The sequence below is a fragment of the Anabrus simplex genome, chromosome 12 (genome assembly GCF_040414725.1).
Source record: "Anabrus simplex isolate iqAnaSimp1 chromosome 12, ASM4041472v1, whole genome shotgun sequence".
Classification (NCBI taxonomy): domain Eukaryota; kingdom Metazoa; phylum Arthropoda; class Insecta; order Orthoptera; family Tettigoniidae; genus Anabrus; species Anabrus simplex.
Genome location: NC_090276.1, coordinates 97181119 through 97197044, shown reverse-complemented (window position 1 = coordinate 97197044; position 15926 = coordinate 97181119). Strand labels below are relative to the sequence as shown.

General features: G+C 41.8%; 1 protein-coding gene across 3 annotated transcripts in view; it reads left to right on the top strand.

The window, feature by feature from the left end:
* Sfxn2 (sideroflexin 2) overlaps positions 1–15926 on the top strand; it is a 123281-nt gene that overhangs the window by 36505 nt on the left and 70850 nt on the right. For all 3 annotated transcript variants that reach the window (XM_067156342.2, XM_067156341.2, XM_067156343.2), the window contains exons 3-4: positions 1810–1980; positions 4875–5073. In XM_067156342.2, coding sequence (XP_067012443.1) covers positions 1810–1980; positions 4875–5073 — 370 coding nt within the window. The remainder of the gene's footprint in view (positions 1–1809; positions 1981–4874; positions 5074–15926) is intronic.

Genomic DNA, 15926 nt, shown 5'->3' with positions numbered 1-15926 from the left:
GGCCTTAAGTTAGGTACGATGCCGGCATTTGCCTGGAGGAGAAGTGGGAAACCGTGGAAAACCAATTCAAGGTTGGCTGAGGTAGGAATTGAACCGCTCTCTACCTCGTACCACTTTTCAAATTTAGTGGCAGAGCCGGTTGGCTCTGTAACTGTCCGTTACATCATGTTCCGGTGACACCATGGGTCAGAGCTCATTCAACTATGTCCTTCCCCGGGCTTCAACATTAGCTTCCGTTGCCGGTGTTGTTCCTTTGGTCCACACCTCTTTGAAACCCGTGTGGTCTTGAAGTGCGCTCCAGGTTATCGCCTCTTCTAGATCTTTTTCTGTCGGACTGAACCAGGCCCCTTTTAGATCCGCTTGGTTGACCTTCTTGTCGGAAGACTGTAGAAAGCAATCCTTTTCTTCCCCATCATATTCCTTATCTTTTCCATGTGGAATCTGAGCTTGTGGTTGTGCCGTCTTCATCTTTGTCTTCGATGGCGACCAGTATTTTTATCAAAATCGTTCCTTCTTTGATAATGAGTTTCTCAATAATGCCTGTTTTTGCTTATTGCGAGGCACTCAGACGAATGAGGGTGCTCTTGGCGACTATGGTTATTGATCTTTTGTTGTTTACACCTTTGTTTGGATCGTATGTTATTCCCATTTTATTTATGCATGACATGAAGGCTTCATTCTCAACCATATTGGGTTCCCCACTTTCCTAGATATTTAAACTTTCCTACTTGTTTGATTTTTCCCTGGTCCACATTTTGTCTTCTGGTGTCGCCTTTATGTTTGTTATAAACTGAGTTTCTTGAAAGAAGATCTGAAAACCTGCTTTTGCTGCCTGTGTCTTAAGCTGGCTGATTTTTTTTCTAGCTCTTTGTAGTGAATCAGAAAAGATTGCTAGGTGATCTGTAAAAGCAAGACAGTCAACTACAATGTTCCTGTTCCTGTCCTTGCGCTACCCACCGATGACTTTCTCTAGAACCTGTTGAAGAGCAGAGGTAAAAGCTCATCTTCCTGCTTGACTTCCCTCCTTATTTCAAAGGCATCCAAAATTTCTCCTCTGAACTTCACTCTGGAAATAATGTCTGTTAGGGTCTGTTGAATGATCACTCATTTGATTGTCCAAACCAAATTCCTTTAGGATTTGTATTAGGACATTTCGGTCAATCAAGTCGTAAGCCTTTTTGAAATCAACAAAAGTCACTATGAATTTCTTGCTTCTGAGCTTTAGACACAAAAGGGTAGACTTTATATTTATTAATATTAAAAATTGTTTTGAATGATTTTAGGGATGTTTAATGAGCATTATTGATTTAAAGAATTATGGAGTTTGAATTATTGTGCTTATTTGATCCATGATTTAAATTATATAGTGAAGATTGCAAAGTCTTTCAGGTGCGCATGTTCATTGAGGTTTTTGTTACAAGTCGTAAGTTTTTTTGAAATCGACAAAAGTCACGAATTTCTTGTTTCTGAACTTTAGATACAAAAGGGTAGACTTTATATTAATTAATATTATAAATTGTTTAGAATGATTTAAGGGATATTTAATGAGCATAGTGATGTCATTGGCTCCTGTGCACATACGTATGTCTGTGTTATTTACTGTAAGCGCCTCTAGACTTGTCCAGTTGACCATCATCAATGTACCGCATATGCTCATCCTTGTCAAGAGTCTCAGAAGACGTGTCTCGTCGGCAAGGCAAGTTCTAAAGCTCTTTCCCATCTCTACCTTTTATAGTGTTTGAAGGCAGCTAACAAGGCAGATGAAATTGTGTTTATCTTGATACAAACTGTTGTTACTGTGTGTTACAGGTTGGGACAGGAGCCCCCTGGCACAACGTACGAACAGATAGTATACGCCAAGAAATTGTATGAGTCTGCGTTCCATCCGGACACTGGAGAGAAGCAGAACTTGTTTGGCCGCATGTCGTTCCAGGTTCCAGGAGGAATGGCCATCACTGGAGCCATGCTGCAGTGGTATCGGTACGTTACCTCACTTTATTCTTCTAGGATAGCCATGAGGGAAGTTTGGTGAAAAATTCCTGTTTTGGTTTTGTGCTTTCAAAGATTCTGTGCACAAGGAACATGTTTATTTTGTCACCTTGTGCTGTTTCTAAGCCTTTGGGGCATATTTTTTAAAGGGCATTCTTCCCACAACGTATCTATACCCTATTCTGAGCTTTATTTTCAGTCATTCTGATCTCCATTCCCTGATGACCGGTTCTAGGATGTAATTAACCGTTTCACTGCTGAGTTTTAATGACCAGGCGAGCCTCTGGTTCAGGATTTTTTAAAGGAAGAAGCACTTTTACCGATACAGTTAATGGAATGCATATCGTTCCCTCAGCCCTTCAGCCCAATACGGGCTCGGGGATGAAGTGAGATTATATTTTACACCATATTTTTACGGCCGGATGCCCTTCCCGATGCAAACCTCGGTTGAGAAGATAATGAATATGAAATGAATGATGGTGAATGAAACTGGGTAATGAAGTGGAAGGAATCAGCTGTGGCTTGTGAATAGGAACTGTCCCGACATTTGCTTGGGAGTGTAAAAGGGAAACCACACAAAAAATTCTCAGGAGAGCTGACGATGGGGTTCGAACCCACTCGCCTGCCGAGTACAGAGCTTGGCTCCATAGTCGTAGCATGTTGATACGCGCGGCTACTCCGCTCGGTGATACTGTTACTGAAATATAATGTAAAATTGTTGATCCAAGAACCGGTATTATTAAAATCATTTACATTTGTTTATTAGATATTCTCCAACTTCAGTATCGCTCTCCAGAATCACTATTTATGAGGAAACATTCAATTTCTTTGTCAACAAGAGGTGAATGTGTACTTCAAGATGCCATGATGGCTACACGTTAGTGGGAAAGATGTTCCACTTCAACGAAGCTGAAATAACACCAGATCACTTTCAAAACACGTGAAATGGAGTGGTATATCTGCTGTTGAGAACTTCTTTGAGCATTTCCTTGGAATCCCAGAGCATGACACTATATCGTGTTCATTTGTGACATTGGTGAAGTCCACACTGCATGAAAACATATATATATATATATATGGGTTTGGTGGACGAGGCACGGCATTCAATAACGTATATATACAGGTTTGGCAGTGACTGGGTTAAAGAGAAGTGGAGAAAGGATCTCTCCTTGGCATAGACCCGTTCTTATCTCAAATGGATAGAGAGTTGTTATTGTTATATTATTATTTTTATTATTATCATTACCTTCTTTCTTTTCCTTTTTCTTTGCCTTTTGGCCTACTGAGGACCACGGGGCTCATATCTTCTCTTCACTTGGACCTTCTGTTTTTTCCTCTTCCAGCTGGCTGTGAGCCATCTTTCTTTCCTCCGTTCACATAAGTTTGCCGGTCCTTGTGTTCTTCCAACTAGTAAGTGACGTTGGAAAAATTCCCAGCTGAATAGCTTGCCGAAACTGGGCAGTCGCGTACGGGCTCAAGCGGGATCCCCAGTTGACCGAAGAGATCCACTTGTTCCCTCTGCCTGCCACAGCGAAGACCCTCTAGATCATGCTGGTTAGGTGCCCATAAAGCACCAGGTGCCTTTATCTTTTACATGTGACGATGTCTTCCTGGTGTTTGTATAGCTCATCATTGTGCCGAATTCTGTAGGTGCCTCCTTCTTCTTGTACGGGTCCCAGTATTCTCCTCAGGATCTTCCTTTCTTCTAGTTCTAGTGTCCTAAGAGGGCATTTCCTGGTCGTCATGGGACACTTGGAGGCATAGAGAACAAATGGTTTTACTAAGGCCTGAGTTTGAGGTTCTATGAGAGGTACTTTGATGTGTAGATTCTTCTGCAGGAGAGATAGGCCCCCTCAAACTTGGTGCACCTGGTGTCTGTGGCTAGGTTCTCACTCTGGTTTGCAGAGATCCACTCTCCCAGGTATCTGACCGCCGGTACCTTCCTGATGGTGGTGTCTTCTAGTGGTATTGTGGAAGGGGCTTCCTTGCTATTGGTCATGAATTCAGTCTTCCTGATGTTGATCTTCAAGTCAGCCCTAGCCACTACAAAGTGAAGGCTTGGTAGGTGGTGTGTAGCCTCCTGTATACTGTTAGTATGGTGAGGTTGTTGGCAAAGGCTAGGCATGAGACATTAAGGTTGTCTTTCTTGTACCCTAGCTTCAGTCCGGTTCCTGTCGTCCACTCCCTTATGATCTTCTCCAGGATGCAGTTGAAGAGAATGCAAGAGAGCCCATGTGCCTGTCCTGATGGGGAAACTCTCAGAGAGTTCACCTCTGAAGTGGTATCCTCCGAGGTGACCTGGACTTCTCTCTGTCCGCTGAGTTGTATGCTTTCTGGAACCTTAGATTCACTATTGAAATATTGATTCTGTCTCCCGGACTGAGTAGCTCAGATGGTAGAGCCCTACTTGGCAGGTTCGATCCAGTGGTATTTGAACGTGCTCAGATAGGTGAGCCTTGTGTTGGTAGATTTACTGGTTCACCGAGCTCGATAGCTGCAGTCGCTTAAGCGCGGCCAGTATCCAGTATTCGGGAGATAGTAGGTTCAAACCCCACTATCGGCAGCCCTGAAGATGGTTTTCCGTGGTTTCCCATTTTCACACCAGGCAAATGCTGGGGCTGTACCTTAATTAAGGCCACGGCCGCTTCCTTCCCACTCCTAGCCCTTTCCTGTCCCATCGTCGCCATGAGACCTATCTGTGTCGGTGCGACGTAAAGCAACTAGTAAAAAGGAAAAAAAAAAAGATTTACTGGTTCATAAAAGAACTCCTGTTGGACAACATTCCAGCACCCGTAAAAGTTGTTAGTGGGGCATAACATTGTTTCTCTCTTGTATATTACCAGCTCCCTACTTGTCAGTCTTTATCTTCCTTACTGTTGTTCCAGCTCTGCTCCTGCAGTCGTCTTCTGGCAGTGGGTGAACCAGTCCTTTAATGCGCTCGTCAACTACACAAACAGGAATGCCAACTCGCCCACTACTACGACGCAGCTGGCCGTAGCATACGTGTCTGCTACTGCGTCTGCCATGGTGACAGCCCTTGGCTGTCGAGCCTTCTGGGAGAAGAGGGCGAGCACTCTACTTCAGGTACGTGATGTTCTCCTCTATTTAATTTAATTTCCGGGTTGAACCGTGTTGTACTTGTACGCATATCACGTACAGTTTGCCGACGTTTCGAATACATTGCAGTATACTTTGTCAAGGCGACTGAAATACCCCTACTCGATCCAAGGTAATCAGTCTCCCAGGCAGAAATTACACTACTAGAGTGGCCTTGATCTTGGCCTTTTATATCCTAGCCTTTCTGGCTGACGTAAGCCCTGGCTGTCTCGTGAGACTTCTCAATGTAAAAGGAAATCATCCTGGTGGTGTTGCGAACAGCCAAGCTCATGGGGAGGAGGAAAATGATGTTGGTGAAATTACGCTTTAGGAAGTGGAAAGGATGGTAAATAAACTCCATTTTCATAAGGCAGCAGGAATAGATGAAATTAGACCTGAAATGATGAAGTATAGTGGGAAGGCAGGGATGAAATGGCTTCATAGAGTAGTAAGATTAGCATGGAGTGCTGGTAAGGTACCTTCAGATCGGACAAAAGCAGTAACTGCACCTATCTATAAGCAAGGGAACAGGAAGGATTGCAACAACTATCGAGGTATCTCATTTGATTAGTATACCAGGCAAAGTATTCACTGGCATCTTGGAAGGGAGGGTGCGATCAGTCGTTGAGAGGAAGTTGGATGAAAACCAGTGTGTTTTCAGACCACAGAGAGGCTGTCAGGATTAGATTTTCAGTTTGCGCCAGGTAATTGAAAAATGGTACGAGAGGAATAGGCAGTTATGTTTGTTTTGTAGATCTAGAGAACGCATATGACAGGGTACCGAGGGAAAAGATGTTCGCTATACTGGGGGACTATGGAATTAAAGGTAGATTATTAAAATCAATCAAAGGCATTTATGTTGACAATTTGGCTTCAGTGAAAATTGATGGTAGAATGAGTTCTTGGTTCAGGGTACTTACAGGGGTTAGACAAGGCTGTAATCTTTCACCTTTGCTGTTCATAGTTTACATGGATCATCTGCTGAAAGGTTTAAAATGGCAGGGAGGGATTCAGTTAGGTGGAAATGCTGTAAGCAGTCTGGCCTATGCTGACGACTTGGTCTTAATGGCAGATTGTGCCGAAAGCCTGCAGTCTAATATCTTGGAACTTGAAAATAGGTGCAATGAGTATGGTATGAAAATTAGCCTCTCGAAGACTAAATTGATGTCAGTAGGTAGGAAATTCAACAGAATCGAATGTCAGATTGGTGATACAAAGCTAGAACAGGTCGATAATTTCAAGTATTTAGGTTGTGTGTTTTCCCAGGATGGTAATATAGTAAGTGAGATTGAATGAAGGTGTAGTAAAGCTAATGCAGTGAGCTCGCAGTTGCGATCAACAGTATTCTGTAAGAAGGAAGTCAGCTGCAAGACTAAACTATCTTTACATCGGTCTGTTTTCAGACCAACTTTGCTTTATGGGAGCGAAAGCTGGGTGGATGCAGGATAGCTTATTCATAAGTTAGAAGTAACAGACATGAAAGTAGCAAGAATGATTGCTGGTACAAACAGGTGGGAACAATGGCAGGAGGATACTCGGAATGAGGAGATAAAAGCTAATTTAGGAATGAACTCGATGGATGAAGCTGTACGCTTTAACCGGCTTCGGTGGTGGGGTCATGTGAGGCGAATGGAGGATAGGTTACCTAGGAGAATAATGGACTCTGTTATGGAGGGTAAGAGAAGTAGAGGTAGACCAAGACGACAATGGTTAGACTCAGTTTCTAACGATTTAAAGATAAGAGGTATAGAACTAAATGAGGCCACAACACTAGTTGCGAATCGAGGATTGTGGTGACGTTTAGTAAATTCCCAGAGGCTTGCAGACTGAATGCTGAAGGGCATAACAGTCTATAACAGGGCCTCTCAAACGCCCAAAATCTCACGCGTGCAGATAGAGGCGCAAGAGCTCCGTGCACTGTGCATCGCTGCCGCTCGGCATGGCTCGAATCAACGCTTCGTCTCTGGGCTACTCGGCTAAGCTCGGCTCAACTCGCCTATGCTCGGCTCAAGTCAGCCTGGATTTGGAGTGCTACGGCGCAGGTGGGGCAGAGGGAGACAGGCGGAGCGAGCGAGACAGGCGTGAGGAAAGAGAGAGTAAGCGCTATTGCTCCAAATCGAGGAGTGGGGGTCTGCACTCTGGTCAACCAAGCCAAGTCGTCTCTTGCACCGTGCACAGTGCATGCACCACGCGCATGCACCCTGAGAGGCCCTGGTCTATAATGATAATGTATGTATGTAAAAAATTAAGAACTAATTGAAATTTTAAGGCATTTACCTTATTTGCTCACATATTAGCTGCAAGATATTGCAAGAGACTATTCTCGTTTTTTCTCGTGTTGAAAATCGATTAAGAGGAAAATATTAAAACTTGTTTTACCACCTATTCATTACCAAACGAGCAACGCAAAATTAGGATCTCATCCTTTTTATTTTATTGCCTAATTATTGTAACATGGAACATGTTCTGTTCATTTTCTGAATATCTTCAGCCATAATGTATTTACAAGGTTGATTGGTAACATTGATCTAGAATTTGTGTAGATAATTTGTCATTAACAAACTTATTAATAACAATCTTTAAGAAACCTTATTAAATATAAATCTTTATATATTATGTTGTATAATTAAGACAATTTGTTGAGCTTGAAATTAAAACTTATTCTAATATTCAAAAATGCAAAGTCTGTTATTTGGTCTAGGTACAGCTACATAACTACATAATTGTCTTAAAATGTTTGTTGTTTGAACATAAAAACACTTTGTTAACCCATTGAGCCCTGCATATTTGTTGGATTGAAACTGCATAGGTGCTGGGATTATTTTGGTGGAAATACAGTGTTGCTTCATATCATGAGAAATTTCTTACTTACAAGACCATTAAAGATTTAAATATACATGAAAATAAAAGGTTTCCATACCACAAACTGCGGAACAAGGAATGCTGTAAAACATTTTATTTTATTAGCATCACGGGACCGTACTCAGTCGCCTGCTGAGCTGTAAAACAGTCTTCTCTTTGCACTTCCTCTTTGATTTCCACATCTATTTGTTCTTAAGGAGCGTTGCTCACACTAGTATTAATATTACTGCTAATTTCACTGAAAAATTACATTCCTAATCATCTTTACTTCCTAAAAGGGGTTATATATTGGTAAATATCAGTTCTATACTGGCAGCCATCTTATTTACAAGCGAATCTCAAAGCTAGAGATAGCCCATTTCAAACTAATATTACCAAGCACACTATTTATATATATTAGCAAAGAACATATAACATTGCAAAGAAAGAGTCCCTACACAAATCACAAATGCAACTCACTCTGCCATCTCTTGAGGAAAAGTAGAATTACGTAGTAAAATGAGACAACGGAACAGTTCCGTGGTCCGGCGTTTGGTCCACCGAGACGAAGCACGGAACGGTTCTGTGGCTCGGGCCCAATGAGTTAAAATATGTCGGAAACTTTTTCACATGTTGTACCATTTAGAAATGAAACTATGATACAATCTCAAAATGAATGAGATTAGGCATAATTATTAGTTTATTCATACTCAAAAACGTCCACCCGATGCACCGTTATTTGTTATAGGTTATGGTATTGCAACTCTTTAAAAAAAAAACAACCAGTAGAACTTCTTGAAATCACATTTTGATGTCTTATCCAGCGTTTGACAATCTTGTATGCATAAGCAGGGCCTAAGTCAAATGGGAACACTCAAACTTTGTTGGTAGATGAGTAGTGATTTCTTCCAAGCTATGTAAGTGAGCTTTTGACATATCTGTAACAGGGAAATTTACATAGGAATATGCCAAATAATGTAATATCGGAACCTAACGTTGAAGGATCAACACTTACCCTGCCAATGAAGTGCAAGAATGTTTTATACTCATCCTATTATAAACCTGTACTGACCTATGCTTCAGCAGCCTGGACGTTAACTAAGCGTAACCAAACTAAGATACAAGCAGCTGAAATTTTCTTGAGGAGCATGCAGGGAAAGACAAGACAAGATAGAATCTGAAATGAGGAAATACGGAGAAGCGTGTGTAAACTTCAAGAGCAGACTGATATAGCAAAGCTAAAATGGTTTGGACACATGATGAGAATGCCAGGAGAGAGAATACCAAAGAGAATATTCATGGATACAGAGACTGCAAAGAGGCCTAGAGGACGTCCTAGAATGAGATGGAGTAGCTCTATTGTGGACTGTATTGCAGATAGAGGAGTCGATAGCAATAAAGTACTAGCAGACGAATGGTGGAAAGATAAAGTAAGGTGGAGGGCTTTGGTGCACTACCCTATCCAGAAAGAATCTGGAAAAGCGAATGGATGAAGAAGAAAAAGAGAGTAAGGATGTAAAGGAGAGGGCATATAAGTCTCTGGTAAGACCCCAACTAGAGTATGGTTCCAGTGTATGGGACCCTCACCAGGATTACTTGATTCAAGAACTGGAAAAAATCCGAAGAAAAGCAGCTCGATTTGTTCTGACCGATTTCCGACAAAAGAGTAGCGTTACAAAAATGTTGCAAAGTTTGGGCTGGGAAGATTTGGGATAAAGGAGACGAGCTGCTCGACTAAGTGGTATGTTAAAAGGAGAACAATAAAACTTTGATTTTAACAGACTTTCAATACAGAAAAAATCAGGATAGTCTCTTGCAATAAGTAGTATGTTCCGAGCTGTCAGTGGAGAGATGGTGTGGGAGGACATCAGTAGACGAATAAGTTTGAGTGGTGTCTTTAAAAGTAGGAAAGATCACAATATGAAGATAAAGTTGGAATTCAAGAGGACAAATTGGGGCAAATATTCATTTTCAGGAAGGGAAGTTAGGGATTAGAATAACTTACCAAGGGTGATGTTCAATAAATTTCCAATTTCTTTACAATCATTTAAGAAAAGGCTAGGAAAACAACAGATAGGGAATCTGCCACCTGGGCGACTGCCCTAAATGCAGATCAGTATTGATTGATTGATTGATAATATTAAAATAGTAGATATGTGTTAAGAAGGAGCAGTTTCAATTCCTGCGTGAAAGCCCAGTGACTAGACAATGCCCTGAGGGGAGTACTGAAAATCTGTTCAGCGCTACAATCAGAAAAGAAAAAATCCCTGGACATAATGTAGACTACATTGATAAGGAAAACGTATTCATTTAAAGTACGAATGTTCCCCTTAAAGCTATATAAGTCTTGACCTATATTACTATTAAACAAATATGAATATCAGTGAAGTTGCTCATCTACACAGAAAAGGATACCAACTCCCAGATCAACTCAAAAACAATGGCTGCTGTAGATACGACAAAATAGTTCGCCATCAACCACAACATTTTTGGTGTGTCATTTAGTTTAAAGTGTAAATATGTTATTCAGACTTCATCAATGGTTTAAGTTAAGACCATCCTATATATTATTGGTTATATGTGTGCTTATGTCTTCCAATTGGAGCATGGCTGAAGATGACCCAATATATATGGGGTCAAAACCGGTCCCAGTGTTATAAGACAATGTATTGAATAGGTGGACCCTTCCTACCCTTTGATAGTGATCAATTGTCAATACGGACCATAATGAAATTCATAACTTATGACGTTTTACAAGTACGAACATTTTGTCTTTAATTAGAGCTGTTGAAATGATGTGGCCAGTCTCTGCTTTATGATTTCCAAGGATTCTTTAAATAATACCGCCCAAACGCGATGCTGAGATAGTCCCTTGTGCAAGTTCACCGCTGATCACTTTTCCAGTGCAGTACTTGCTCTAATTATCACAATGATGGGACGTTAACGCCAAGATCCATACGTAGGCCGTAGCCGTCCTTTCGTGAGATACAGTTTCTTGAAAAATGCTATATCGAGGATTTAGCGTTGATGGGACTGACTGGACGGTTGACCCGGGAAATCGTTTCTTCGTGGAACGGATAATGCGGTATTTTTATAATGTGAATTAATTAGGATGCTCGCAGCACCACATAATCTGAATGAATATCCGGGAACGGATAATCAAGGTTCCACTGTACAGGACATGGTAGGTATACAAGAGGGAGGGGAAGGACGGGGGTTATTTCTGGATGAAAGGTAGGATAATGTTTTAAAGGGAAAGAAATTGAGGGCTAAGGGTTCTCACCAGGGAGTGAGTTCAAGAGAGGAATAGGGAACATGCATGATCCGGGCTTTTAATTAAAAATATGCTAATCTGATTCAAAATTTCATGCAGAATTCAAAAATGTGATCACAATGTACAAATAATAACTCCAAACTTGATAAAAATCTAAATCAATGTACGGAACTGTCACGTGACGCAAGTACGCAATCTCATTGGTCTGACGTCATCGTACAGGTTGACTGAATTAGCAGACGAAATAACACATAGTGTGCCGTGAGAAGCAGGATACATTTTGCGTATTTCTACTTTACGTTAGTGTCTAGTATGGTTAAATTCGAGGTCTATACATTGGATAATAATCTGAGTGGTATATTTTAGACTTAAAATGAATCCTGCGCAGACAGTGAGGCAGAAAACTTATAAATGGCGTAGAGTTCCGATGTGCAATAGCACATCGCATACCATCCCAAACAAATTGTTTATAAATGTTCCAAAGACGACAAAACTACGGAGAAAGGGATTTTGGCGAGCCAGAGAAATGCTGGTGATATATCGGAAAAGTCTAGAGTTTATTTTTTTGAAGATTTTAACGTAAGATGAACTTGTTTGAATTTTCAATCACTTTTCCATGTCAGCTGTTCTAGTGGTAAAACTTTAAATTTTAATGTATGATGCTTTATTTAAATGCTTCAATTACATCTAGGAATATGAAAGTAATAAACAGTGCATTAATTAATGCTGATTATTAAAGCAGTCTCCAAACCTAACCTATGTTTTGGGTGATCCATGTCAAGATAATAAATCAAAGGGGTTATGAACCATTTTGACAGCTCTAAACCTACCAATTTATCTTGGCATGCGACAGTTATGTATGTCTTTATTGAAGAGCTTAATTGGTAAAGAAATTTAGGCTATATCTAAATACTGTATAATGTAACAAAGAATAGGCGTGTACATCATGAAAGGAAACAACGTGAATTTAACAAATGTGTAACTCTACACAAAACCAATGCTTGTCTGTTGGGGGTCTTAGCCTATAAGTTAACAATGCTCAATTATAATAATTATCATAATATTAATGAAATAAATAACATAATTGCACACAGGTGAAAATAGTGATGTAGGTGTTTAAAATATTATCCAATTTAGCCTAAGTTTTAGGTTATACAAGCCAAGTCAATAAACCGAAGGGTAAAAATACTGCGCGAGTTGGGGTTAGGAGCGCGCAGCTGTGAGCTCGCATCCGCGAGATAGTGGGTTTTGAACCCCACTGCCGGCAGCCCTGAAGGTGGTTTTCCGTGGTTTCCCATTTTCACACCAGGCAAATGCTCAGGCTGTACCTAAGGCCACGGCCGCTTCGTTCCCATTCCTTGGCCTTTCCTGTCCCATCGTCGCCATAAGACCTGTATGTGACGTAAAGCAAACAGCAAAAAAACGTAAAAGTCACAGCTCCCAAAGGGATTCCTGTATTGAACGACTAAAATGTCACCAGGACACTTTTCTTGCCTGATATGCTCAGCTTGTTAAAAGCTAAATGTAATTAATGTTATTGGCTTTACGCCCCGCTAACTACTTCTACGGTTTTCGGAGACGCCGATGTGCAGGAATTTAGTCCTTCAGGAGTTCTTTTATGTGCCAGTAAATCTACCGACACGAGGCTGACGTATTTGAGCACCTTCAACTACCACTGGACTGAACCAGGATCGAACGTGCCAAGTTGGGGTCAGAAGGCCAGCACCTCAACCGTCTGAACCACTCAGCCCGACTTGTGAAAACTAGATTAAGTCATATTTATCTTTATCATGTTTAACTTTTTCCCTCCACAAAGATATTTAATGTTTCTCTTTCATGGGTCCCGGAAGTGGGTAGGCCAGTTGTCCCAACCATAAATATATATTTTTTTTGCGAATGATGGATTATAGCCTTATAGTTCTATGATCTTTCTTTCTTTCTTTCCTTCTTTCTTTCTTTCTTAATCAGTTTATCCTTCAGGGTTGGTTTTCTCTCGGACTCAGCGAGGGATTTCACCTCTACCGCTTCAAGGGCAGTGTCCTGGAAAGTGAGACTTTGGGTATGGTGATGAAACTGGTGAGGAGGGCCATTACCTCGCCCAGGCGGCCTCACCTGCTATGCTCAACAGGGGCCTTGTTGAAGGATGGGAGGATCGGAAGGGATAGACAAGGAAGAGGGAAGGAAACGGCCGTGGCCTTAGGTGCCTGGAGGAGAAGTGGGAAAATACGAAAAACCACTTTGAGGATGGCTGAGGTGGGATTCGAAACCCCTCTACTCAGTTGACCTCCCGAGGCTGAGTAGACCCCGTTACAGCCCTCGTACTATTTGTTTTCAACTTTCATGGCAGAGCCGGGAATTGAAACCGGGCCTCCGGAAGTGGCACACATTAACCACTACACCACAGAAGCGGACTAGTACTAAAATGCTACCTATATGTTTATGTTAGTGCTGAAATCCGATTTCTTACTTTTCTTACTTTACTAATTCTGAAAGCCCGAAAATGTAATGTTATTCTTTAATAGGGGAATCAGTCTAGAAGGAAATGTTGAAAGTGATGTGATATCTATCCAGATTTGTTGTTATCCTAATACTATGGGTTACAGTACATTGCACGTATCACTTACAAACTTGCTTGTTATCCGCGAATTTCTGCGGCCACAAAAGTCACTATTTTTCAAGAATGATGACATCTACACATGGTAGATTGTCTGACTGTGCTGTTTTGAACCTTTCTTCTGTCATTTCGAAGTTATTCGCGATCATGAATAATAAACAATCGGCTTTTAGCAACGGCTGATGAACAACAGCTGGTAGAGCTGCATGCGGTACTGGATCGTGACGTCACAGCGCGCCGCTTACGTCAGAGGCCATTTCACTCGCCTTGCGGAAAGGCACTATTAAATATTTTTTTAATGGTAGAAAACAAGGCAACTTACCACAATGTAATACGTTTACGTACTATTTCATTGGTGTACTTTTCAAAAAAATTATTTTTGAAAATGATGCCTGTTCCCAATTGTTGTGAGTCAGTGTTGGTAGAACAGCTGATGGAAGATGGGGAACAGGGAAGTATTACAGAGGAGGGGCAAGGCAAGAAGATCGGAAATGGTAGGAAAGGGAAATGCAGAGGATAGGAAGAGAGTCTTGAGGAAGGTTCTGCAGCCGTAGGGGAAATTAAGGGAGACAGGAGAGGAGGGGATGTAATGAGATGGGTAGGGTTTGAGGCTCTGGTCATGGGTAACTCTCTTGTTAGGCGTGTGGGGAAACTGTGGAAGAAAGGGAACCAGGCTAGAATGTTATCCAGGAAGACAGATGTTGAGGAAAGTAGAAAGAGGGGGAAGTATAAGGAGAAGGTGGTAGCTTTTCACGTTGGTATCAACAATGTAATATAAGGAGCAATAGGTACCAACATGGTTGGCTATGTGTGGGATCAGGTTTCCACTTCCAGATTATTCTAGGCACCTTTCTTATTGTTTCTAAGGAGCCACTAACTGGCACTATCGATCTTCTTTGTCACAATGTACTCAACATTATTAACATATTGGTGACGGGCTCTGAGAATTTTCGTAGTTTCACTGCCGACGGTACGTGACGGGCTATGAGAATTCTTGTTTTTGTGGACCTCGTGTTTCCTTGATCGCTGCTATAATCTGGTGGCAAAATTATGTTTTAAATGGTGTAGTCATGGAAAAAATAGTATAAGGCAACTATTGCTCCATCATCTTTTCTTTAAACCTTTATAACAAAATATCAGAAATGTCGAGCTTCTGTGCAGCTGTCAACATGCAGGCACTAACAGATATGTGCAGACCGGTTATCAGATGTACCTAGAGACAGTGAATTAGATATTTCAAAATACGTGAGTGCTTTTGGTCCTGTGTCAAATCGCAGACAACGATCTCGTGTGTTGGAATACAGCAGTGACTCAGATACACAAGTTGAGTACAGATAGCACTTGCAGTATGTAGTAGGTCAGCTGCTTCTCACAAAATATTCCAGATCGTGATTTAAAAGTTTGAGGTCGATATCTAGAATAGTTTTCGCGTTACATGAGTTTGAGTGCTCCAGTATAAGTTTGTTCTTACAGGCTTGAACTAACACCAATAGTTGGTTCGTTATTGGACATTATACACTGACTGAGCAAATGTCATGTGATAGCAGAGCACTGATGCGCAGGTGTGTTGTCTGCGCACCACACGCCCCCTGTGCCAGCAACAGTTGTATAGGAGACCTTGTGAGCAGTGGCTGTGGATGTGACAGGTGTAACATGGAACGTCGTCATGAGCTGACACTGTTCAAATGGGGTATGGTGGTCGGTGCCCGACGGATGCGAAGTGCGATTTCGGAAGTGGTGTGGGAATTCGGTTTCACACGATCAGCCATGTCCAGGGTGTATCATGAATGGTTGAATGCGGGTGTCACCGTCCACAACAGTCGAACGACTGGCCGTCCAGCCACCCTCGATGACCGTGACCGGCGACATCTGAGACGGATTGTCAGTAGTGACAGACGGGCAACCGTACAACAAATCACGGCTCAATTCAACATAGGCCATGCTAGACACGTCTCCCAGTGGACAATCCATAGGAACATGGGTTCTATGGGGTGTGGGAGCCGGCGCCGCACACGGGTGCCACTGTTGACCCATCGTCATCGGGCACAGTGACGCGCATTTGTCGCCATTCACCAGGGATGGACACTGGAACAATGGCGTAACGTGATATGG